The 26,362-nt window shown below is 44.9% G+C and overlaps 1 protein-coding gene across 2 annotated transcripts in view; it reads left to right on the forward strand.

The window, feature by feature from the left end:
* Positions 1-26,362, forward strand: part of LOC147017015 (uncharacterized) — a 99,288-nt gene that overhangs the window by 19,027 nt on the left and 53,899 nt on the right. Inside the window, exons 1-7 of one of the 2 annotated variants that reach the window (XM_085846355.1) lie at positions 1,974-2,049; positions 10,553-10,617; positions 11,643-11,691; positions 14,870-14,927; positions 15,042-15,112; positions 18,304-18,410; positions 23,805-23,980. In XM_085846355.1, coding sequence (XP_085702481.1) covers positions 11,653-11,691; positions 14,870-14,927; positions 15,042-15,112; positions 18,304-18,410; positions 23,805-23,980 — 451 coding nt within the window. In that variant the 5' untranslated portion in view covers positions 1,974-2,049; positions 10,553-10,617; positions 11,643-11,652. Of the gene's footprint in view, positions 1-1,960; positions 2,050-10,552; positions 10,618-11,642; positions 11,692-14,869; positions 14,928-15,041; positions 15,113-18,303; positions 18,411-23,804; positions 23,981-26,362 lie in introns of those variants that run through there. The other variant, XM_085846354.1, reaches the window with a different exon arrangement.

Below are 26,362 nucleotides of genomic sequence, written 5' to 3' on the forward strand. Positions count from 1 at the left end.
AGCAAGTCACAGATCTGATCTCCCACCCTCTAAATCCAGGAAATGTATTAATACTTTTCTCAGTTCACCCACCAAAGCTCTTAAACGAGCTACCACCAAGCATTTGCAACAAGAAAGAAACTCTAATGGTCTCCATCAACCCAAACCTCACCCACATACAACATCCAATACACTAATTATAAGCTTTCCTTGATTTGTCCCCGGCCTAGAACTTATCGAATGACGTGCTTCGATGAAGGTCCACTCTTTTGATTCTTGTTCTTGAATCAAATTAACTGACATTATTAGTTGTTTAAAATTGCAAGACAGTTTTCAATCAATTATTTTGCTGCTGTTTTCGAAAACTACTTGTACCTCTTGTGAAATCAGCATTATGATATGAATTGGAATCTCTCCATTTATAAATGGATACATTCAAGATCCAATTAAAATTGGTGATTATTTATTTATTTATGTATTTATTTTGAGGTTGGATCTGTCCCTTCTATTTCATGACATATGGCAACTGAAACCCATTTCCATTTGCTCAGGGTACTTTACTGTGCATTTGAATTGTCGCCAGTCAACTCGACGCTTCCACTAACTCACAATGAGTCTGATGGATACACTGCACAAGCACCGGAGTTATCATCTTTCTTTTATTTTTAAAGAGCTGGATCTTTAGTTGAGGGGTTAACGACATGTCCCTTTGCCACAGGCCGATGTGCGTTTGATTCGCAGTGAGTCTGCCAAATCCACGTCAACATGAGGGTTGGCTGTTTTATGGTAATAATGAACGACTTAAATTGCTGAGCTGGTTTATGACTTCATAGATCTTCTCTACGGAGTAATTTTATTTTTCATTCCATTTTGTTAAATTTGCCATTCATCATCGTGAATTATTGGAGGCTCCAAGTCGACTCTAGCCAGTTTGGATGTGCTGTACAGTCCAGTAAAGTTGCACAAATGATTGGAATGTGGGATGTCCTTGCCATATATGCTACGCTTTAAAAGCAATAGCTCCAACTTAAAATATCTCGACATATTTGAATTGGTGAGCATGATATCACAGCCCCCTATTAGAATGATTGAATTTGATTTGGCAAGCATCTGCCTCCATAAAAGTTATTAACCCATACACACTAAGCGAAAAGCAGGGCTAAGCAATAGGTTCACATCTGTCCATCTACAAAATCTGCTTATGATCAATTAACAACTTTGTTTCAATTGAATATTATGTTTTGAATATGAATTGGAAAATAAATCTGTCGTTTAGCAGTACTTTGGCTCCGAATTTGACCCAACCACACATGCACAGGGAGTAATGAGATGCTTTAAAAAGAAAAAAAAAAACAAAAATCTGTCTGGCAGTTAAACAACATTTAATATCATTGCAAACAGGAAATACTGTTTTTACGGACATCATAAAAGGACACAAACAACAGGCACGAATAACTAATGCAATGTGTTGAATAAGGTGGTTTAAAATACTCTGCAACAACAACGTTAAACTTCCAGAATTAATATTTTTTATATGACCTTTAAAATCTTGATTTTGTTTCAATTTAATTGTATATTTGCACACTGTAGAACACAAATCACCTTCTTTCCACTTCCAAAAACCTCCAGTTTTGCAATACTGTACTTGGACATATTAAATAAGGTGGAGTATTAAACGCTGCATCAACGGTGGTGAACTTCCATTTTGTTTTGTTGTTTTTTTTCCGACCTTTAAAATCATTATTTAATTTCAAGTTGAATTACATACTGAACACCGTATGTGGTAAGATGTTCTATGATCTCTCAGGTTATTGCTGTGTTGAATTCAAAGCAGGTCACAAAGGTAAAAAAAATAATCAGATGGGGTCTGTGTAGGTAGTTAATTTGAAGTTTCCTCAGTATTGCTACCAAGTTAAATGACGAACATCTTTTACGAAGACATCTCATTGACGTGCGTACTCGTGTGTGCTTGTGTCCACAGCCTACATCTTGCGGCCAGTTTGGGTAAAGTTGACTGTCTGGACGTGATGTTGAGCCATGGGGCTGATGTCACGGCAATCGATACTTCTGGTACGAAGTTCCCACAGGTTGCTTTAATTTTATTGTAAAATATATTCTTTTTTTTTTGGACTTTTTATTCAGTTTTCTTTGCAATTTTATCCCCTTCTCTTTCTCTGCATGTTTGAATATAATATGAGCATTTTACTGCAAAAGAGGTGAAGGTCAAAACATTTTCATACACTACATTTACTATGTATCAAAATGTAGAAAACCTCTTACTAGTTCATTTCTGCATTTTGCAAAAGTCTGCTATGCCCAGTGACATTGAAATAGTAAAAAAATATATTCTTGTGGATTCTCGCCACTCCGGCGTGCGGACGGCCGCCTTTTCCCGATTGTGGCCGCGCGCGCCCACCGAACGTGGCAATCCAGTCGCAGCTTTCGGATCAACGCCGAAACCTAGCTACGGGTGTTGTGAACCACACCATAGATCGGCCAACTCTTCTGTCCATGCGCTACAGGGTTGATCGCCGAATTGTCGATGTACCTAATTATTCACGCAGACAGAAATGCCGGGGATTTACACCTCGAGGGAGCCTGCACAAAAACAAGCCGCTTTAAGCAGCTCATTCCGTTTGTGATTTGCCGATTTGTTTGTGTTTTATATCGCCAAGCCCCGTCGGACCAGATGTACGTTTTCTCGGCTATTAATCAGCCAGCTACTTATTCCGAATGCAATTACGGCACTTCAATGGAGGAAGGGACGCAACAAGCAGGTGAATATTCAAGCAATGGGGAACATTTATTTCCAATGCACATATGCAAGCAAGGCAATGAATGGGGGTAGAGGACAAGAGACAAGCAAAAAGATCTACAGCTGATGTCTTTATTATGTACATGCACTTACAACAATTTCTACTTATCCAGACTAGGCGCCACAGACTTTCATGCAAAAACCCCAGAAAAGAAAGAAGAGAACTGGGCTCGTAAGCCTTTATAATTTCTCGGAGCTGGGAGACCGTGCAGGTTACCTCTCCACCTTTGTGGTGACTTGAAGGATCCTTTTGTCGGCGACCCTCTGTATGTCTCTATTGTCAACGCGGCAGCTGTTGTAACAGCGGCTTGGTTGGTCCAGGGCCTAGCAGCTTGCCCGACTTTCCACGGCCGTCTCCCGAATCTCCAACGAATTGCCCCCCAACCGCCAACCGACTCTCTCGCCAACGTGCCAACTGCCTCCCTCACCAACTCACCAACTCTCTCACCAACTCGACTCTCTCACCAACTCCCTTCTCGGCATTCCAACGCGGCCCTTTATCGGGTCCGGGGCGTTCGCCCCTCCCTTCCCAGCCCGCGGGGGGGGGGGAAATCCCAGGCGTCATCGGGCTTGTATCTTTTGTTGTTGTAATAACCGTCATCCTTGTTTATGCCGTTCTGAGGGACCTGCCCCAACCGTCACTTCTGTTTACCCGTTCCAGAATATCGGGGCGGGAGTTGGCGAGTTGTTCTTTTTGTTTGTAGAGGAGGGTCATCCTTCTGGAGAATGTGGCACCTAATGGCAGTGTTTGTGGAGATGGTGTGGTGGTTGAGATGTCGTGGTTGTCGCTGTGGTGGGGATGGCGTGGTTGCTGAGATGCTGTTGTGGTGGTGGAGGTGGCATGGTTGTAGTGGTGTCCTTGAAGAGATGCTGTTTGTTTGAAATAAAAGATAGAACATAATAATGGCTAACTCAAAGATGCACAGCCCGGCACAAGAATAATTCCTTTTATACATTGGTGGGGAATTCTAACCTGGACACACACTTATCGAAATAACTGATCTTCGGGGAACCTGAATGCTGCTCTGTGAATCTCCACAACCGTAACTATATATATATATATATATATATATATATATATATATATATATATATATATATATATATATATATATATATATATATATATATATATATATATATTGTTACGGCTGTGGAAATTCGCTGAACACCATAGAGGTCCTTAGTTCAGTTATTCCGATAAGTCAGTGTTCAGTTATATTTCCCCACCGTTGTTTAATGGAATTTATCCGTGTGGACAGGGCTGTGATCTTTGAGTTAGCCGTTTTTCTTTATTATCGTTATTTTGGACCAACCACAATGCCAACCACCAACCACCTTCTCCACGCCACCCACCAACCACCATGCCAACCACCAACCACCTTCTCCACGCCACCCACCAACCACCACATCAACCACCAACCACCCTCTTCACACCGCCTTCATAACAACGACATCTCCCCACCATTGCCTAAACCACATCTCCCCCAATAGACCAACCCGAATAACATCGACTCACCTTCATGCCCGAAGCGACGCCATCTTTGCACCAGCCGCGGCGAGTCCGCATCGAACGGCATCGCTGCAGGCACATGCGGGGGTTTGCTCACCGAGCAAGTTTGGTGATCTCGCGCACGTCCGCTCTCTGCGCACGTTCGTTGATCTCACGCATGTCCGCTCTGTGGAAGCTTCGCCTCGGAATTCGGATCAAAAGAGAAAAAGGGGTGGGGCCTGTGGGGGTCGAAGGTCAGAGAGTGGAGGTCAGATCTCGTCTCTCGGGCCCTATAAAAGGCCAAGCGGAGCGCCAGTTCGAAGTGGGTCAGTCGGTGGAGTCAGTCAGTGAAGTCTGGAGTCTGGAGAACACAGTCGGGGGAGAAGTCCAGTAGAGTGGAGGACACGCGAGTTGAGAGCGTGGCCAAACCTGCAGTGCCACACAGACCTGCGCGTTCATGTGGAGAGAGCCGGAGAGAGCTCGCCAGCCAGCGCCAAATGGTCTGAGGTGATCGGGCTTCGGGACAGTCCAAGCATCGCTGAGGAACTGAGGGGTTCTTACAAAGAGCATCAACTTTGGAAGAGCATCAAGACCAATTCGTTCCTCTCACCGCGTCGCCGGCTGAAGCCCAAATCACCCGGCCGCTTGGCAAGGCCTGGGCTCAACTGCCGCTACGCTATCTACCGTGGGACGGGACGTCGCGGGTCGCCCCATCGAGGCACCACGAGGGTGGAGGTAACCTGCAACGGTCTCGTGGAACTCCTTCGGTCCGCCAAGCTCCACGTAATGAAGTCCTACGGGTCTAGTCTGACCCCCTTGTCTTTGAGGGGGTCTTTCCTTGTTTATTTGTGTGGACGTTGTGGCGCCGTGTCCCGTTAAGTAGAATTGTTGTTAAGTGCTTGTAAATAATAAATGTGCTTGTTTAAATGTCACCCGTTCATTGTGTTCTCTTTCCCCAATTAAACTGCCATCTTGCCTTCGGAATAATAGCGGGCTTTTTGATAGCCGATAAAAGAATCGGGTCCAGCGAGGTCTCGCGATAATACCCCGCTCGGTTATCCCAGAATGGAACGAACCACTTATGCGGTTGGTGTCCAAGCAGACCTCGCTGAGGTACGGTCTCTCGGTAGGCTACCCGCGCGAATAATTAGGTATATCGACAATTCAGCGATTGACCCTGTCCCACACGGGTAGAATGTTGATTAGGCCGTGGTGCGTGCTTGGAACACACCTGTGACTGGTTTTCGGAATTGTTCCGGAAAGTCGCGACTGAATTGTCCGTCCGGTGGGCGTACGTCGCGATTCGGCTAAAAGGCGGCTGTCCACACGCCGGCGGGCGCAGATTCGTAACACTGGTGTCAAGGAGTGGGAAACAAACTCTCCCGTCTCCAAACAAAATTAACGGGAATTGGATCAAGGGTGTGTAGAGCGACCCTCAATTCCCATTAAATTTTGAGCGTTTAAAGTTAATTCCGAGAAGCAAAATGGCGGTTCAAGGCGAACGGGAGCAGGGGGTATTAGATTTAGAAATGTTAGATTCTATGGCCCAGGACGAAATGACCATGCAGAACATGCCTATGATGCAGGTTGAATTTCCCCCGCAAATGAACCCAGAGCCCGAATTGGGCGCAGCGGCGGGGGCCGTGGTGTATAACACCCCCTCCCCCACCCCTCCTCCGTCAAAATTCTTCCCTGGTTCCCAGCGAAACTGCGACCGATGAGGGCGGATCGGTTACGTTGGGTGCAGGCGGAGTGGCCCAGATATTGGCAATACTGGCAAGATTGGATATCAATGCGCACAAAATGAAAGAAAATGCAAAGGAGATGAAGAACGAAATAAATGAAAATGCGTGCAGGATGGAAAACAAGATGGATGGCATGCAAGACGAAATAAAAAATGAAATGAAGGAAATGAAAAATCGCATGAATAACACCATAGATGAAAATATGCAAGCACTGCGGGGTGAAATTCAGCGCGTGGGGCGATGCCTGCAGGCGGGCATAATGGCGGCACCACGTGTTGGAGCGAACGAACTGGGAGGGAGTGCAATGGCTGTCGGCCCCGCAATGGAGGCGGGGGAGGTCACAATAATTCGTGAGACGTGTAGGACGAGACACGTGGAGGTGACTACGATGGAAAAATTAATGGTGACAGAGACACGGATAAAAAGGGAAGAGACGGAAGTAAAATAATGAACAGAGACGCGGGAGGTGGAAACGGTAGAGGAGAGACTACACGATAAAGACGGGGTGAAAGACGAGCACACACACATGGAGGTAGTGGAGTACAGTGAGGGGGAGCTCGGGGAATGTGTCGTGACCTGGTGCAAGCAGCCGGATAGCCTCCTTCAGGAATGGAGGGAGACGCTATGCTCCCTTGAAGCGGATCTCGACCCAGTGGGTCCGGTCGAGCTTTGCGAGGTAGACGGGGCGAGTGCTGTTGGCGGGTGCACACAGAGCTTGGGGGGTTTGGAGACCCCGGGACCCCTTGTAGTGGCACAAATCCCCAGCGTGGTTGGCCCGGTGTGTGTGTTTACAAGTGTGGCGAAATGTGTGCTGAAAAGCACGCATAGCCTGGGTGAAAGGTTGTGTGTGAAAGAGACCGCGTGTGTGAGTAAAATGGTGTGCGAGGTTGCGAGTGAGCCGAAGTGCGTGCCTCCCAGTACACCGTGTGTGTGTGTGTGTGTGTGTGTGTGTGTGTGTGTGTGTGTGTGTGTGTGTGTGTGTGTGTGTGTGTGTGTGTGTGTGTGTGTGTGAAGTACCGTGTGTGGAAGAGACAGCGTGTGCGAGTCAAATGGCATGCGTGAGTGAAATCCCCTGTGTGAGTGCAACCACGTGTGTGAGTGAAAGGGCATGCGTGAGTGAACGGCCGAGTGTGAGAGAGACCGTGTGAGTGACGTCGCTGTATGTGAGGAGATGGCGATTGGCATGCGGAAACATGCAACCGCATGTCCCGGTGTGAATGTTATCTCAAGGTGTGTGAGCATTGTGCGCGAGCGTGCAATGAAGACTGTGCCTGACGGTGGACAAAGGCTGAGTAGCGGCCGTAGCTGTTTTGGGGACCATGCCGGGTTTGGACGGTAGCGCTCGTGAGGTCCGTGCTTTGCTACACACGAGGCCGCCACGTGCGCACATGCGGGAGTGAAGCCCGATCCGGAAACGCACACGGTGGATTAGCCGATCCCGCGGACGGTCAGAAGGTAGGCTGGATATGGATTTGGACTGGACGGGTTCTCCATGCGAGCATGTTTGTGAAGCTCCGACGAGCAGAGCACATGTGTTCGCGTGGGGAACCCCTCAAAACGCGAGGCTTGCTTGGGATGCGCAAGGTGACGTCGTGGCTGCATGGTCGGAATCCGGCAGGATGGAAATCCCTGCCGGATGGTACCGTCCAAGGAGGGACGAGGTGCGTGAACAGCTGCCGTCACGGAGAAAAGAGCGCTGGTTGCGAGTTGCCACACTGGTGTGCGCTTAAAAAAAAAGCAAGCCTCGCTTCGGGTGAACAGGATTCCCGGGCAAGGGGTGGAAGACCCCCTTGGCCCGGGCACAGGATACCACTGGTTATGGGAAAGGGTTTGCTTAGCTAGACCGGCTTCATGGGACAGGGATAAGTCCTCATGGGGCCCGTGGAATGGATTAGTTCGAGGGATTGCAGTTCAGATTTAGGATGGGAAATGGATTTCCATTTTGGAGACATGGACAGACTGTGAGTGTCATGGATTGTGTGCTCTGGACACATGTGCTCTGCTCGTCGGAGCTTCACTACACACTTCATTACAGACACACGTAGATTAAATGGAATGTGCTATAGTTTAAAGGATGACGAGGGAGCACGAAGTAGATCGGGAATTTAGTGAGAAGAATGGCAGTGATCAGCAATGGAGTGAAATGAAATGGAAAATGTACTTGGTGAATGAGTGAGGGCCAGCAGACCTGAGTGAATGGAGTGAATGTGGAATGCATGGTGCGATGAGTGATTGGGGGGAGGAGTGATTCCCACCCAAGGGACCCTGGGGTCAGTATAATGTTAGTTAGTGGGTTAGTCAAATTGACAAAATGGAGGTCGTTTTGCTGTTGGTGGGAACGTAGGCTCGAAACCCGTTTGGAGGGGTGAAGGAGCCCTGTGGACGGGCTGGGAGCGTGGCTACGAATGGTGAGTATCGCTTATTGGGTACCCCGGGCACCGGGCTAGTCGGCCGCGGTAGGCAAAGGGTCCATGGGGGGCCAGGATAGTGTAGTGTGCATGGGTGGGCCCGCACGATGCGGGGCCCGGGGCGCCATTGGGCACGGGCACCCAGGGAAGGGGCCCGGGCCGCCAGCCTGCCACGTGAGCATTTCAGGGGAGTAGCCATGGAGGGCACTCCCCAGTGTTTAGGGAGCTGGTAGGCTCAGAGGCAGTTGCAGGGCCTGGGGGTGCCATCGTTGAAGAATTGGCAAAGGGTAGTTCCTGCCAAGGGAGCCACGCATCCCAGCCACGAAACTGTGTGAGGGCATGAGGGAAAATTCGAGGTCGAGGCCCAAAATTGTGAGGACACCAACACAGGCGACAGGAATCTTGGTTTATAGAACCAGCAGTTTAAGCGAGAGGCGTTTTTGGAAAGCCCCAGGGTAGTTTAATGTTAGGGTAGATTAGGAAGTGTACCCCTCTGCACCATCCATCCCTTTGCTCTTGTTGTGGGCCGCTGGACCCACTTTGGGTAAAAAGATCACTGAAATCTGAGGAGGCCATTCTGAGGCTTCATTGGGCCTCGCCACAGGACGCAAGCTCTCCCTTATTCCCCTCGAGGAAGGGAATGTAGTGGTTGGGAGTCAGCTAGGAGACATGACAGGTTAGCCGGACAGAGACAATAAAGGGAGTCAGGGAGACGATTTATAGAAGGGGAAATAAAAATAAAATAAAACAAAAAAATAAGATGGGGCTAAATTTGGATTTTTTTGCAAACTAAGGGAGTGGGTATGGACAGAGACAGGCAAAGGCGATAGGTTGGGATAGAGACCGTAGGGTGACAGTAAATAATCCCTCTCACCTGCATTTGTTTCATGAGCCAGAGACTGTGTGTGAGCAGCCTGGCTCCCTGCTTCTTTTCCCGCAGAGTCTATCAGTCTTGGGCCATGGTTTAGTGTAAAATTTGTAAATGAGTTGCTTCCCCCTGCATGTGTGTCATAGCGCCAGCAATTTGTTTAAGCCGGCTGCATGAGTGGGTTTGTTTAGTTAGTTACTCAGCCCATAGGTTATTTATTTTTGGGACACGAATACACTAAATATCGCACTCAGAGATCCGAAGATAAAAGGTACTTGGGGAAACTTACACATGATGGCACACGAAAATTCGACGACTCGGGACAAGTCTGTAAAAAGGGGAGGGGGTAGTGTTACGGCTGTGGAAATTCGCAGAACACCATATAGGTCCTTAGTTCATTTATGCCGATAAGTCCGTGCTCAGTTAGATTTCCCCACTGTTGTTAAATGGGGATTATCCGTGTGGACAGGGCTGTGGTCTTTGAGTTAGCCGTTTTTCTTTACTATCGTTATTTTGGACCAACCACCAACCACCTTCTCCACCACGCCACCCACCAACCACCACGTCAACCACCAACCACCCTCTCCACACCGCCTTCATAACAACAACATTGCCAATTCCTTTGAAGAACAACTTGCGGTTGAATTAATTCTTACTCAAGGATACAAAAAAGTACCACCAATGAAGCGCTAATCTCCGGATCCATTTCAGGTCTGATCTTTCAACCACGGATTGATTTTCATTTCGTAATATGTCGGATTATGTGGATATTTAACACCTGGTGCACATTGTTGCAAAGTCCCAGATAAAGACCACTTGGTGGTTGATATCTCGGACTTTGAGGCCTACCCAAAGGTGATTGGTACCCAAACCCAGTTATTGAAGGCTTACCTAAACCCAGTTATTGAAACATAAATTTGATCGTAAATGTATAATTAGTTAACATTTGTTTTCTTGTGTGTTTTTCAAGTTTTTAAAAGTTAAAATTTGTTTTCTAAAAATTTGTTTTCACTAAAGGCTGTGCATAGTTTGGTAGTTTTTTTTTATTAAGTTTTAAACTTATTCTAAGTGCATAGTATGTATGAGCAAAAGAGGTCCATTCATCCAGATCCATCTGTCCCAAGGCGTTGAAGACTAGAAGTGCCAAGTTGGCTTAGCAATGACATTGCAAAGCAAAAAATGCAATAAAACAGATAGAATAGGTTTTCCAACATTTTTAACATTTCTGAGTTTTTGTGCTTTTAGGCCGAACTCCTCTGCATTTAGCAGCGAAGCATAAGCGAACCGATTGTGTGCACAGACTTCTCCAGGTATGTTGGACGATTACAAATAATGGCAGAAAATGTTACATATGAGGTGAGCTACAGCAGCACACACTGCCCTTGGAGGGATTCCTTGCATTACCAAAACTGTTGGGACAGTAAGGAAATATGCAGGGTTATTCATACACAACCAATATACATTCAATTTCCAATATGGAATCGCACTTTGCTGTCACAAGTCACAAACACTTTGTAACAAACGTTGAAACATACGAAGCGTAATATAACATCTATCCTCCTTCAAAGCCAGTCCAATAGCAGTGGTTGATTTGGTCTGGTGACTTTGGTCCTCTGGAAGCATCCCACAGTACCTTCCATTTTTCTGTGGATGTTCCCCAAAATGATGGAAATGTGATAAACCCTGTCACATGATAGTGATTCCACTTTAAATGTCGATTTGCTCTTTCTTTCATAGCATTTATATTGCAACCGAGTTTTAATACCTGCAGTGGATCTGTATATAGTATGTACTGCTTTGCATTTGGAGAAAACGATGCACATACAGGGATTGAAAGGATTCATTTGAAGTTTGGGTGAGTTGTTCCAATAATTTAGGTAGTAAGTGTTCATGGTACTTTGCCAATAAAAATATTGTTTTCCTTTCACGGCCACAATTATTCCCGCCTCGTGGGGTTGGCCGGGGAAGGTTTTAGATTCAAGCTTTTCACATGAAATGGCTGGCCCAGCCTGATGATCGACGAAGTAGGTTAGAGCAAGAATTTGTAATTTGTTCAGGGTGCCAGTGATAACTGACCTACCCTTCATGAAGGACACCATGGGATCTTTATTGTCCACCAACTAATGCTGGGACATCTGATTGAAAGGTGAGCTGAGGAATGGCAAACACATTGATGCTTGCTCTGCGTGTGAAACACCGGGATGAGTGTCAGAGATTGTCCAATGGTGAATTGGTGATTGTGTGCCAATTTTGTTGTAATGCCATTATTTTGGAAATAAAGCAAAGCAATAATTGAGAGAATATCGTCGTCATCAATATTCCATACTCTTTACAGAGCGTCTGTGATGCAGAAGCAATTCCTGAGCAAGCATGAAGCTGTTGGAGTAAGTAATTTTGTTCAGGGTGCCGGAAATAACTTTCCAACTCTTCACGAAGGAAACCATTAGATCTTCAACATCGACAAAATAATGCGAACAGATGGGACACTCAGCTTATCATCAATCCGAGGATTGGCACACGCATTGATGCCTTGACCTACCTGTGAAACCCCAGGATGACTGTTTATAGCTGGGTCGGGATTCCAACCCAGGTTAGACAGCTTCGACATAAGTGTGCATATATCTAATTCCAAGCTATCCTGCCAGCCACTTGAGAACATAGGTTCAAGAAAAAGGAACAAAACTACTTTGGTTAAACTAAATTATTTATGTTTATCTCACTTGGAAAATAGTTCTGGGGAGCTTGTAGGATGGCACGTCGTCAGTCCATCTATCCATCCATCCGTCCACAAACTTAAGCAACTGCTTTGAAACTAACACACAATTTCGATGAAACTTGACCACAACTTTCATCACCCGTATGTACCAAAATTTTCTTTTTTCACGCCATTAAAAAAGCTTGAGGTATTCGGAGGTTTATGGGGTGGTGGGGGTGGGAGGTTGGTGTTGCCCCCCCCCCCCAAATAGGTATTTGCTCTCTTCTTAGAAACTACACACAGAATTTTGATGAAACTTGACCACAACCTTCATCACCTTTGATGCACCAAATGTTGTTCATGACATGAAAAAAATTGGGCTCATAACATTGGTTCATTGGTACATTTTGCTGATGCTGTCCCATGTTGATTTCCTCCTCAGTGTCATTATTCCACCAGGGGTATTCCAAGGAGTTCCATGAAACATAGTTCCAGGGAGCTTATGGGATGGGATATCATCTGTCTATCAATCCGTCCATCTGTCCACAAAAACTTGCAGCAACTTGCCTGAAACTACACGTACAATTTTGATGAAACTTTATCACAACGTTCATCACCATCTATGTACCAAAGTTTGTTCATGGCATTAAAAAATATTACAGCCCTAAAGGAGTCGGCGGGGGTTGCCCCCCAAAATCGGTATTTGCTTTCTTCTTCGAAACTACACATGCAATTCTGATGAAACTTGATGACAACCTTCACCATCAGTTGGCCCCAAAATCGGTATTTGCTTTCTTCTTCGAAACTACAAATGCAATTCTGATGAAACTTGATGACAACCTTCACCATCCATGACGTACCAAAGTTTGTTCGTGACATTAGAAAAATCGGGGTCTAAGGAGGTGTAAGGCAGGGTTGTCCCCCAAAATATGTGTTTGTTTTCTTCTCTGAAACCACACCACACAATTTCGACGAAACTTGACCACAACGTTCATCATCCATGATGTGTCAAAGTTTGTTCACGGCATAAAAAGAAATCCATAGGTATTTACTTTCTTCTCCATTATATATTATGTGGGTCATCCATGCCCACCAGTGGTTCCCTGGTTATCTTATCCCACTAACAGGTGAGCACCCAGGGGTATTGCCTCTATATTTCATTATGCCTCCACTGACGAAGTCACTGGAGGCATTATATTTTTGGGTTGATCGTCCGATAATTTTCTGTTTGCACTGCAACTGCTTCTCCGATTGAAACTAATTTTTCGCCATCGGAGCAACTACTCGTGTCGAATGTTTTAATGATAATTATGACATCATAGGTCATGTGGTGTGATTGCCATGTTGTAATAAGGGAAAAACTTTGGACCTCTGTATATCTGAAACCGCTCCATGGCAAAAATTGAAACCTGGCACATGTCAAGCACTCCCCATGGGAAAATATATGATTTTTTTTGAAATGTCATGTGGCTTAGTTCTGATATCATAATTGCACACGTCGAACGCTTTATCCGACCAGTATGAAAATTTTTGATGGTCATATAGGGCTAGATTGTATGGGGGGGGGGGAGGCAATAGAAGACATAATCGGTCATGTGGTTTGGCAAAAAAAAAAAAAAAATCCCAACATGAAAGCCTTCAAAAATCTTCTCAAACGGCTGAACAGATCGAGGCAAAACTTTTACAGGTACGATCGCCTGTCCATGAGGAACAAAACCCTCTCCACTTACGATGTCATGGGTCACATGGTTTGGCAGCAATGTGATGTAATAATGTGGGTGAAGGCATATCTAGCGATGTCTCGAAAATTGAAGAGTGCCCTTCTAGTGTAAATATATAATGTACAAAAGTAAATAACTAATCCGAGTCACCAACAGATATTTGGTGACCTAAATTTAAAAAATAATCTTAAAAGTTTGCACCAAAACAAAAGAAATTGAAGTAGTTAAAACTTTTAAGAGTCCCTCCTTTGATCACTGTTGTTATGCCTCCGCTGACGAAGTAGGCGGAGGCATTATGTTTTTGGGTTTTCTGTGCGTCCATACATCTGTCTGTGATAATTTTCTCTGTTTTCTCTGCAACCACTTAACTGATTGATACAAAATTTTCACCATAGGTGCGACCACTCATCTGAAATGTTTTAATGAAAATAATGATGTCAAAGGTCACATTGTGTTGCAGCCATTTTGCAAAAAAAGGAAAAACTTTGGACATCTGTATCTCCAAAACCACTCCCTGGAAAAAAATGAAAACCTGGCACATGTGAATTACTCCCCATGAGAAATAAGTGTTTTTTATTTTCTTTTTTTATTTTACTCATGTCATAGGTAGCTTCATAACATGAAAATTATGATGTCATAATTGCATATGGTGAAAGCTTTATCTGATCAGTATGATAATTTTTGATGGTCGTATGGGGAAAAGAATTGATGACTTCATCGGCCATGTGGTTCAACAGGCATTTAAAAAAAATATATAAAAGCCTTCAATAATAAGGTGGGACGAGGCATATCTGTTGATGTCGTGATGTCGAAGAGTGCCATTCTAGTTAAACCAACAGTATATTGTTCTTGCCTTTTATAACATGATGCTGTGTATTTTGCTTCTTTGAGCATAGGCAATGGCTGTTTTATATCTCAAATGTGAGAATAATCAATCATCGAGATGTTGAGAGCATTTGCACCATGATACTCAAATCAAGTCAGCACAGTCATATGGGATAGCCAGCTCATGTCGGCACCAGATGGTATTTTTATTTTCTTTTTCAATCTTAGTTGAAAACATCTGACAATATTTTAATATAGATTGTACTTCCACATGTGATATGCTATGTATGACATTTGCTGGTTTTGCGTTGTTATCTGCAGCACAAGTGTCCTGCGGATAAGGTAGATCATACAGGAAAGACAGCTCTGCATTACGCAGGTAAGTTTAAACATTTCAGACAAAACAGTATTTTCAGCCTCACCCAAATAAAGAACTCAAAGTAACGGTGTCAGAAGTGTCGGCTCATCATTTGGTTTTGTTGTTTTGTTGCAGCGCTTTGTGGCTGTTTTCAGTCTGTCCTTTTGCTCTGTGATCAAAAAAGCTCTCTTGATGCCAGAGATGAGGTATGTTAACATTTCAGCCTCTGAGGAGTGAGGAGGGAAGTGTTTGATGCATTTGCACATTTATCTCATTTAGGCTTGAAGATTATGGCTGCAATCAACAGGCAGTTTGAGGTAGACAAACTGCCATGGGAAGCAAGGAGAAGCTGTGCCAATTTTGGGCATTGATCCTTCGTTTGAGTGTTTGCTCTTGTTTTTTTTGTTTTTTTTGGGGGGGGGGGTTGCTTTGATGAAGGGATAAGACCCCAAACGTAAGCTTGTTCTTACTTCCTATGATAGTTAACGTCCCTCGGTCAACATGCTATTGATTCCATCAATTGTTCTACCTACCTTCTGATGCAGACCGACACTAACCTACATCAGCAAGACTATTTATTGCGCTTTATGATATTCATCCTGATTATCTCCTGTTTGGAATTATCCATCAATTTTTTATATATATGTTAATAGTGGACATTTAAACCAACCCGACACACACACCCTCCCCAACCAATCCCTTCACCAGCATATGTTCCATACACACATGTTTTTCATCTTCCCATTCCTCTCGCAAACCTTTACCCTCATTTCTTACATCTATCATCCTACTTTCTCTTCCTTTTCTCTTTTTTTTCATTTCCTCAATTCAAGGCCTCCACCAGCCCCGACCTGCATATTTGATGCATACATTGTCCATTATTGTATCACTAGTAAATACCACCCGTTGCTTCACTGATTGGTATACTGAAGGGGGGAGGGAGAAAGTGAAGAGGTGGAGGGGGGAGAGCGAGGAGGGAGGGAGAGATGAGAGGAAAGGAAGGCAGACGTGTGGTGGACACCTTGAGTATCCACCACAGACAAAACCATGAGTAGCTTTCACCCTTGTTTTGGGGAAACTTCAACAAACAAATTATAAAAACAACTTTGCATTATAGATGCTTCAGGGAGATGTGCAGAAACATTAATCTTAATAAACAGCTGACAATCGTCATGTGATTGGTGGAAAGAAAATTTGGCTTTGTAATTTTTAGAAAATACGTTGATACGGCAAACGGCTCGGATAGCGGGTGTTTTGAAATATATTTTGCTTTGAAACTCACAAAGAGAAACCAAATTACCTTTGTAAATCATGCACGTCTACGTTGTAGCAACTGCCGAGTGTACATCCCGATCGAGACACAAACTGTATCGCTATCGACTGTAGGACGCTCGGTAAGAGGCTTAAGCACTCGAGCAAGCACTCCCATTAAATGGTTGATTATGAACGGCTGGCCAGGCTGTGGTTGCATGCCATATAGGATCCCGTTAACTTTAAAGCCGGTCTTCACTTCATCCGCATCTCTTAAAGAAATAAAGTGAATTCGTTCAAATAATGACTTTATCCACAAAATAGTTGCTGTTTAATGGAGAACAACGCTCGAGACATCACAAAGTTTAATCGCCCATTAAATAAATATTGCAGATATTCCACCATCTTTCCTGCTTGTCTGTGCACGCATCACATCGTACATTGGTTTGCGGTCCACGCAAACATTATAACTTTATTTTAAAATGTCCGTTTTTCTCCCTGTTGAGATTTGATTCCCTGTAGAGCACCTCATGAAACTTCCGAAAAGATAGACATGGATCTGCCAGATGCGATGAATAAACAGTCCCTCTTGGGGAACAGGGCACGATGTCAATCATTAAATCATATGGCTTGATGAAGCTGGTTAATTTTGGCACATTCCGAGATGTTTTGTTCACTCGATTATAATTGTACAAACGGTAGAAGAAGGTAAGTTTAATGTTTTGGAAATGTCACATTTTCTTGTGTATCTATGGAGAAGGAACATAGACTTGCTTGCTTAATGTAAATCGGTATATCGCCTTAGTTCGAAGACTCATTATTTTTTTAAAATTATTGATTTCACTCCAGATGTTGACTTATAATGCATGAAATCGCTCCAAGCGCCTAATTTGAAAAGTTAAGCATTGCCAAAAGCGATGTATACAGCGATTTGTAGCTACGATGAACAGGCTTTTGATAACATGAGTGAGAAAAGGGGGGGGAAAACAACCACTGGCGTGAAGGAATCGTTGCGGCCTGTGCCAAGTCAAGGCATGGTTGAGCAGGCCAAAAAGCTTGGTGGCTTCAGACCCCGGCGAGGTAAACCAGGATATGCCTTAAGACGCCAGAGAGTGAGGTTGCCAAGGATGGCGCCTGATAAAGGACATAAACATGTCCGTTAATTATCTTCAAAGGGGGTGTTTTAATGAACCAGAACACCCAACTTTCACTCTTGCAATTCCTTGGCGTTTATGTAACATGCATGCAAAGTTTCACGCTGCGAGGTTTAAAGGTTTTGGAGTTATGGAGGACATGCACACACTCACTCACACACACACTCTCTCACACACACACACACACACACACACTCTCTCACACACACACACTCTCTCACACACACACACTCTCTCACACACACACACTCTCTCACACACACACACTCTCTCACACACACACTCTCACACACACACTCTCTCACACACACACTCTCTCACACACACACACACACACACGCACACGCACACGCACACGCACACGCACACGCACACGCACACGCACACGCACACGCACACGCACACGCACACGCACACGCACACGCACACGCACACGCACACACGCACACATTTATTAGAGACTCAGCAGATCTCAATTTATGTTGCAGTATCAGTTGCTTGGAGCAATAAATTCTGAATATTAAGATGTAAAAATATTTAAATTCACATTGTTTTTGTTTATTTTAATCTATTCACCTTCCTCAACCATACTTTCTGCTTATATATGACATGAGCAAAAATCACTTCTGCTATGCTGCGAAGCTCAGTGTTGGATGCTTTGGTTTGAACCTCTGCTTAAAATGAATAAGATGAAACATTTTGAAAATTTCGAATTATTCTTCTCTTCTCCCCCACCTTGGGTCTTCTCACACACCTTGGGTCTTCTCCCACACCTTGGACACCCTTCCCCAGATATATTACCAAGACAGAAACCACACTTGGGATATCCTAAGTAAACATGCAAAATTTGGTTGAGTTTTTTTTGTAGTTTTTGAAACGTACATAAATAAATAAACAAACACAAATTGAGCTTTATATATTTGATATTTAGGAATGTGTAGTTTACATCCAGTGAAAATTTTCATGTAACCCACATGGGATGGTATCTTTAGGATGGTCAGACACCTCTGCTTTTAGCAGTGACGGCTTGCCATGTGGACATCTGCAACCTTCTGTTGGCTCTGGGGGCTGACGTGAACATAAGTGATCTTCAACAAAGGTGAAAATTTGCAACAAAGCCATCTTTGATTCTGAAAGGAACTTCTTCCGAAATAGAAGTTCCTTTTTCTTTCTCTCTCCTTAAAATTTGGTTGGTCTCTGTCATTCCCATCTGAGCATGTATCCATGATGATCAATTTCTGATTTGTATGCTACCCATGCAATTTCTCACTGCTATTATGGTTGGCAGTAAGTGCCTTGGAAGCAGCAGGGGAAAGAGAGTGGCATTTCTATATGTGGAGGAATTGCATGCTCAGCCGGTGGGTCACCCAGATAGCCCAGACAGCTCAGATGGCAGAGCACTGGTATGGTTTTCCAGAGACCTGGGTTAAATTCCTGGTCTGGGCCCATAATGCCACATACTTACAATGTTTGTTTCCTGTTCGTGTGTGTGTGTAATATATGTATATGTATATGTATATGTATATGTATATATACATATTGTGACGAATTCTGGCCCGTCTGGCATGCGAGCGACCTCGTAACTCGAATAGCAGCCGCCTCGCCCACCGGAATGGACAATTCAGTCGTGACCCTCCGGGAACTACCGCCAGAAGCCAGTCACGGGTGGGGGTTTAACCTCATCACAACTTAGTCTGCATTCTACCCACGCGAAATAGGGTCCGATCGCCGAATGGTCGATTTACCTAAGTACTCGCGCGGATAGCGTACCGAGGAGTTGTACCACGCCACAGGTCGACTCCGGACACAAACCGCTTAAGCGGCTCGTTCCGTACTACAGGGATAACCGAGCGGAGTTATCGTCGACCTTGACGGTTCAGATTACTTATCGGGTGTTTCAACCCACTACCAATCCCTTACGTGATGCAAGATGGAGCTTTCAAATAAAAGGAAAAAGACGCAATGAAACGGGAAACAGTTCAACAAGCAAGCACTTTTATTGCACACTCAGACAAGGGAGCACGTATTTACAGCAAAAGAAAGCAGGGAAAGAGTTAAAACCGAATAAGCAATTATTCACAGCACAATCACTTACACTATTCTACTTTACAGGACACTGCGCCACACCATTCATACAAAAACTCAAAAGAAATGGAAGTCGCGACTTCCCTGAGCGCGTCAAGTCCTTGGTGACCGTAACTCCGAGTCCCTCCGGCGTGGTCCACTGGATCCTGCCGCACACCTGCACTTGTCATCCGCCCGTCAGCTCGGATGAACGAACAGAACCTCCGACCAGGAACGATCACCACAACTCTCCACAATTCCCCTTCAGGGACAAGGGAACAGGAAAGGGAACGACGTTCTCGTCGACCGTTACGCCCACGCCTTTTGTCAACCGCTTGAACGAACCAAGAGCCTCCAGCGTCCAACTCTCCACACCCACGCCTTTTGTAGGGGCGGGCTCTGCCCTTTTCCCCACCCCATTTCTGTCTCCACCTCCCTTCTGGAAGCTTCCCAAAAAGGGGCGTGCCCTCGCGTTCCCCCCTCACTGCGCCCTGCGGGGGACGGGGAAAGTCAGTTTTGGCTCGGGGCCAGGCAATCATTCCCCCAAAATCAGGCCCCCACCTTTTTTCACCTTTGACCCCTGGCTCAAATCGCACCTCCCCAATGCCAAAGCATGGCGTTTTGGGCGGGAGATCTTGGCGGGAGATATTTAAGCAGGAGTTGCTGTTGCCACTCCGCCCCGTTTCATCCGTCCCACGGAGATGGTGACCGCACGATGCTCGTTGAATGGAAAGTGGCGAAGATGTGGTAGCGTAGTTGTGGAAGGTGGCGTCGTGGTGTGAATGGCGTGATTGTTGGCGTCGTGTAGTGAATGGCGTGATCGTTGAGATGTTGGTTGCGACGATGTTCTTTGTTGTTCTTGCACCAAATTAACTACAGCAAAAGAAAAACGGCTAACTGAAGAATCACAGCCCAAATGGATCACATATATTCCCTTTATACAACGGTTTTGGGCTAACTACACATGGACTTACCGATATATCTCACCTGAGGACCCTTTATGGTGTAATGCGAATTTCCACAACCGTAACAATATATGTATATTGTTAAATTACAATATATGTATATATATTGTATATATAATATATATATAATATAATATACAATATATGTATATTGTTACGGATTTGGAAGCCTCTTGCACACAGACAGTCAGCAGTCCCAAAGTTTAGTTATTTCGTTATGTATATGTGTATAGTTAGAATCCATTCCCTGCGTCTCATGGGAATTTCATGTGTGCGTTGCGAGTTATTTTGGAGTTAGTGTTTTTTTAATATATTCCCCAACAACAACATCCTGCTTTGTTCCGCCACCCAACCAAACCTTCGCGCACCAATTTCATTATCCACATGTTTTTAGCTGAAGGTGTGGCTCTGCTCTGTCGCCTCAGATCGAGGCTCTGCTCCGAAGAAGGGGAGGGAGTGTTTCCTCCAGCCAATGGACGAAGAGCGAGCAAAGCCAAGGTGCTCCAGCCAATGGGAAGCCAGAAGGCCAGAAACAACTACAGAGCCTCTTCGGGGGGCGGGCCACCGACACGCCACCCGTCCAATGGGAGGCAGAGTTTCCTCAGGATGGATCCCTCCCGCCTGGCAGGAGGGGTTGAAGAATTGTCGGTGCGATCCGTCTGGGTCATCTCGTCTGGTCTGCTGGCCATCTTCCGTCTTGGTGCTGGCTGGCGTCTGCCGCTTCGTCTTGGTTCCTTGGCGCTTGGTGCGAGGTTGTCCATGTGTGTTTGAGTCCCACCATGGTGGTTGAAGCGTCCGATCTTCCCAAGCCCTTCCACAAGAATCCCGAGCTCCACAAGGGTAGGTCGGCAAGCCGTGCGAACGCGGCCAGGTACCAGCAGAACTCTTACCCTCCATTTCGACTATCCTCCCGGGCTGGAGGTCCGAATAAAGACAATCCGGGTCCTTTTTCTTTTGGTGTGTGTGTGTGTGTGTCTGTGGTGTGTGTGTGTGTGTGTGTGTGTGTGTGTGTGTGTGTGTGTGTGTGTGTGTGTCTGTGGTGGCGTCTGTGGTCTTGTAAGTAAAAAATGTTAAGTGCTTTTGCTCACTGTACATTGCCTGCATATTCGTGATTAAGTTTGCTCTGTGTCTCCCTTCCCGATTATTGTAAATAAACCCCTGTTAGATGTTCCAGTTCGTTGCCTGTCGTTTCTATCATTGACCCAGCATGGTTCGGGCTTAAGAATTAGTGAGGCCGTTTGTGCTGTAAGTTGACATTTGGACCGGTGCGGCTCTGGTAATTTCCACTCGGTACGCCGGACCCGAGTCGGTAAATGCAACTTGGTTCGGACAGAGTCGGCCGAGGGTGTGGTTTCCCTGGTAGTTAGATGACATGGGTACTTAGGTTTATTGGAATTGGACAATTAACTCTTCCCCACGCCATCAAAATATTGGCGTCCGCTAAGGGACCCGTGGTCTTTGGAGTTATCCAAGGGTTACGACCTTCGATTCCGGGTGTTCGGTGGGAGACTGCCCTACTGCTCCGTCTTGCGGTCATTCCTCGCCACTGTCCCCCGGCCCACAACAATATATACATATGACACACACATGTAGTGAACAGAATAAAATAGAAACTACTGTAGAAATGAGGGACACCAAGTATATTGAAAGGAAAGGCTTCCACGCAGGTGTGGCCCATGTGATAATTAAGCAAATATCATCCCAGTATGCTTGGGTTCATGTATAAATGTGCTGCACAGGCCTGTTTGCCTGTAATAATGGCTGCAAGAGAGACCTCAGTGACTTTGAAAAAGAGGTGATTGTTGCGGTGCGTTTGGAAGGAGCTTCATTGACAATGTCAACTCAACTTTCTGATGCTTCACAAGCAAAGGTGTCGAAAGTGATGTTGGCATGAAACTCCAAGGGAAAGACGTCATCATCAAAGGGCAACAGTGGGCAGAAGCTCATACTTTCGGATTGCGATATACGTGCATTTATTTGAAATGCAAGGCAAAGCAGGTGAGCAACTGCAGATCAATTGAATGTAAATTTCAACCTGGGGCGTGAGTAACTAGTTTAATCAAAAACAGTCCACTGAGAACTCCACAGAGCAGGATACCATTGTCAGATTGCAGTGTACAAACCGCCCATCGCAACTAGTAATGCATGTTTGCGAGTCCACTGGTGCCAAGAGCACAGGCAATGGACTATCGAGCAATGGAGAAATGCGATATGATCAGATTAATAATCCTTCAACACATTTTCAACAAATACATGAGTGCATGTGTGGCGCCCACCTAAAGAATCCTACAACCCTGAGTGCTTGGTTCCAACAGTGAAGGGTTCTGGTGATTTTGTAATGTTGTGGGGTGCATTTTATTGGCATGGTTTGGGTGTAGTCATTCCCTTCAAAGGTAAGGTCGATGCCAATCGTGACTTAATCAGACTGAGTGATCATCTTCACCCCGTGTTGCAGCTTTTTTTTTTTGCTGGTAGGGGTGTTTTCCAGGATGGCAATGCCCCCATCAACAGAGCATGTGTGGTCACCCAATGGTTTGATGAGAATAACACTGATGTTATCCATATGTCATGGCTTTCTCAGTCACCTCATCTGAACCCAATCGAGCATTTATTGGATATTCTGGAATGACGCCTGAGATAGCATTTTCGACCTCCACAAAACAGGTGTGAGTTGATTAACTTTCTTGTGGAAGAATGGTGCCGCATACCTCCTGCAGAATTCCAGATGATAGTGGATCCTATACCACAGTGCATACAGTGCATACAGGCTGTACTGGCCGCTCGTGGTGGCCCAACACCTCTTCAGTGACTTTACATTGGTGTTTCCATTTGTTTTTTCTAATACCTATATATTTACAGTATATGCTGGCAGGATGGCCTGGAGGTACACACACTCATCTCAAAGCTATCCACCCAAGATTTGAACCCTGATACAGCTACAAGCAGGGTGATTCAACAATGTGTATTGTCCCTCTGATGGATGTTATACTGGCTGGGCGTCCCATCTGCCAGTATTAGTTGACGGATGTTAAAGACCCCACAGTGTCCGATGCAAAGAGTTGGCAAGCTATCACCAACACCATTAACAAATTCCAAATTCCTGCCCTAAGTACTGCTGGGAAGGCAATGGCAAACCACCCAGTATAACACTAACCAAGAGGCTGATTTGGCAGCACCCATGCTGAGTCTTGTACAAGTTAGTTCCATGAATCTCCATGATGGTGATGATCAAAAAGGGATCGGATTGTATAATTTGCACAACACATTAAACGTTTTTTTTAATCCAAAATTTTGCATTTGCTAACGCTTTCTTGGAGACATCTTCAATGGAGTGCCAGTTTGGGGATAATAAATGAGCTAAATGGATGCATTTCCCTTGTTTACATGAAATGTGCTTCATGAATAACCATAAATATATTGAACTTGAAAAGAAAAGAAAGAGCTGAAATGTGTGTTCCATTTAGGAGCCCGCTAATGTTGGCGTGCCAGGCTGGTGCACTGGCTGTAGTCGCCACCCTCCTGGAGAGAGGAGCCGATTCCCACTCGAGTGATGCATCGGGCCGTGGGGTTGCAGATTATGCCTCGCAGTCTGAAAACGCGGCCATGCTACTTCTTCTGCATAAAGCTCCCACCCAACAAGGCAAGCAGATTCTGGAGTCACAAACCTCTACATAGCATTACCCCTAAGAATAGGGAGAGTCGACACTGAGAGAACAGTATGGACACTTGATAATTGCAGGGGTTTTTTTTTTCTCATTTTTAGTATTTCATACTGAATATCAACCAATGGTGATGCTTTAATGTTGGAGGTGCCTCTGCCTTCACTTGAAAAGAAAAGAAAGAGCCGAAATGTGTGTTCTATTGAGGAACACTGACTCTACTGCAGGAACCAACTTTATAAATCCCACCTTTTTTCTACAAGAGCGAGCTTCATGGAAGAGAGGTTAAATTAACGGTGGGGTAGTTAGGCAAAGCCAGCAAGGGAAAGGAAATGACAAAGAAGGGGTGGAAACACAAACGAGCAAGTGAAAGGGTTGGATTAGGAACAGTTAATGGGGCAATAAGTAGATTTGGTTAGGATGGGGGATGACGTGAAGTGGTGGTGGAATGCTTGCTTGAAGCCTTGGAAGAAATGATGAGAATGATTTACCTCTGGAAGACAGTTCCAGAGATGGAAGAAGCAAGAAACAAAGGAGTTGGTGTGCAGGCAGCCTGGATTTTGTCAGTTTAACCAGGAGAGGGTTACCGGAAGAACTTGTGCATCCTGGAGTAGAAAGGGATGGATGGAGGAGTGAGAGAATAGAATGAACTAGAACGTTCATAGTACATGATACCTTTGCAGTGTTAAAATGTACATATTTAAATTTCAATAAAGTAATGATTTTGAAGATTGTTTAAAAAAAAAAAATCTGGAAGTTTAGCACTATAGAATCATTTGTACACCACCTTCTACACCAGTGCCTTCGGAAAGTATTCACACTCCTCTACTTTTGTCACATTTTGTTGTGTTCCAGCCTGAATTTAAAATTGATTAAATTTAATATTCCTTTGTTACTGATCGACACAAAATACCCCATTATGACAAAGTGAAAAAATATCTTTAGAAATTTTTACAAATTAATTAAAACTGAAAAGCTGAAATGTCTTGAGTCAATGACTATTCAACCCCTTTGCTATGACGCTCCAAATTGAGCTCAGGTGCATCCAATTTCCTTTGATCATCCTTGAGATGTCTCTACAACTTCATTCCAGTCCACCTGTTGCCAATTCAATTGATTGGACATGGTTTAGAAAGAAACACACCTTTCTGTATGAGGTCTCACAGTTGACAGTGCATGTCAGAGTAGAAACTCGACCATGAAGTCCAAGCATCTGTCTGTAGAATTGTGAGGAAGCACAGATCTGGGGAAGAGTATAAAACAATTTCTCGAGTGTTGAAAGTTCCCAAGAACACAGTGAGTTCCTGTCCCTCCCAAAAAAGGAAATTGAAAGAATATGGAACTACCCAGACTCTTCCTAGAGCTGGCCGTCCAACCAAACTCAGCAACTGTGCAAGAAGGTCCTTGATTAGGGAGGTGACCAAGAACCCAACGACCACTCTGACTGAACTCCAGAGTTCCTTGGGTGAGATGTGAGAACCTGCAGAAAGGACAACAGTCTCTGCAGCACTTAACAAATCTCAGCTTTATGGGAGAGTGGCCTCACAGAAGCCATTCCTGAGAAAAAGGCACACGACAGCATGCCTGAAGTTTGCAAAAGGGCTCATGAAAGACTCTAAGAGCACGAGGCAAAAGATTCTGTGGTCTGATGAGATGAAAATTGAACTCTTTCGCCTGAATGCAAAGCGCTATGTCTGGCGGAAACTGAGCACAGCTCATCACCCATCAAACACCATCTGTACTGTGAAGCATGGTGGTGGCAGCATCATGCTACGGGGATGCTTTTCGGTGGCAGGGACTGGGAGACTTGCAAGGATAGAGGGAACAATGACTGGAGCCAAATACAAGCAAATCCTTGAGGAGAACCTGCTTCAGAGTACAGAAGACCTTAAACTGTGTTGTAGATTTAGGTTCTAACAGGGCAATGAACCCAAGCATGCAGCCAAAACAACACTGGAATGGCTTCAGAACAAGAATTTGAAAGTCCTTGAGTGGCCCAGCTAAAGCCCAGACTTGAATCCCATTGATAATCTGTGGAAACACTTGATTGCTGTTTACAGATGCTACCCATCCAACATAACAGAACTTGAGCAATTCTGCAAGGAATAATGGGATAAAATCCCCAAATCCAGATGTGCAAAGCTGACAAAGACATACTCAAGAATACTCGAAGCTGCAATCGCTGCCAAAGGTGCTTCTAAAAAGTATTGACCAAGGGAGTTGAATACTTGTTGATGCAAGACATTGCAGCTTTTCTTTTTTAATAACTTTGTCATTATGGGGTATTTTGTGGAGATCTGTGACAAAAATAAATAAATTTAATCCTTTTTAAATTCAGGCTGCAACACAAAAAAGTGACAAAA

This window comes from Eptatretus burgeri, chromosome 11 (assembly GCF_056783735.1).
Source record: "Eptatretus burgeri isolate ZD-2024b chromosome 11, Ebu_testis_v1, whole genome shotgun sequence".
Classification (NCBI taxonomy): domain Eukaryota; kingdom Metazoa; phylum Chordata; class Myxini; order Myxiniformes; family Myxinidae; genus Eptatretus; species Eptatretus burgeri.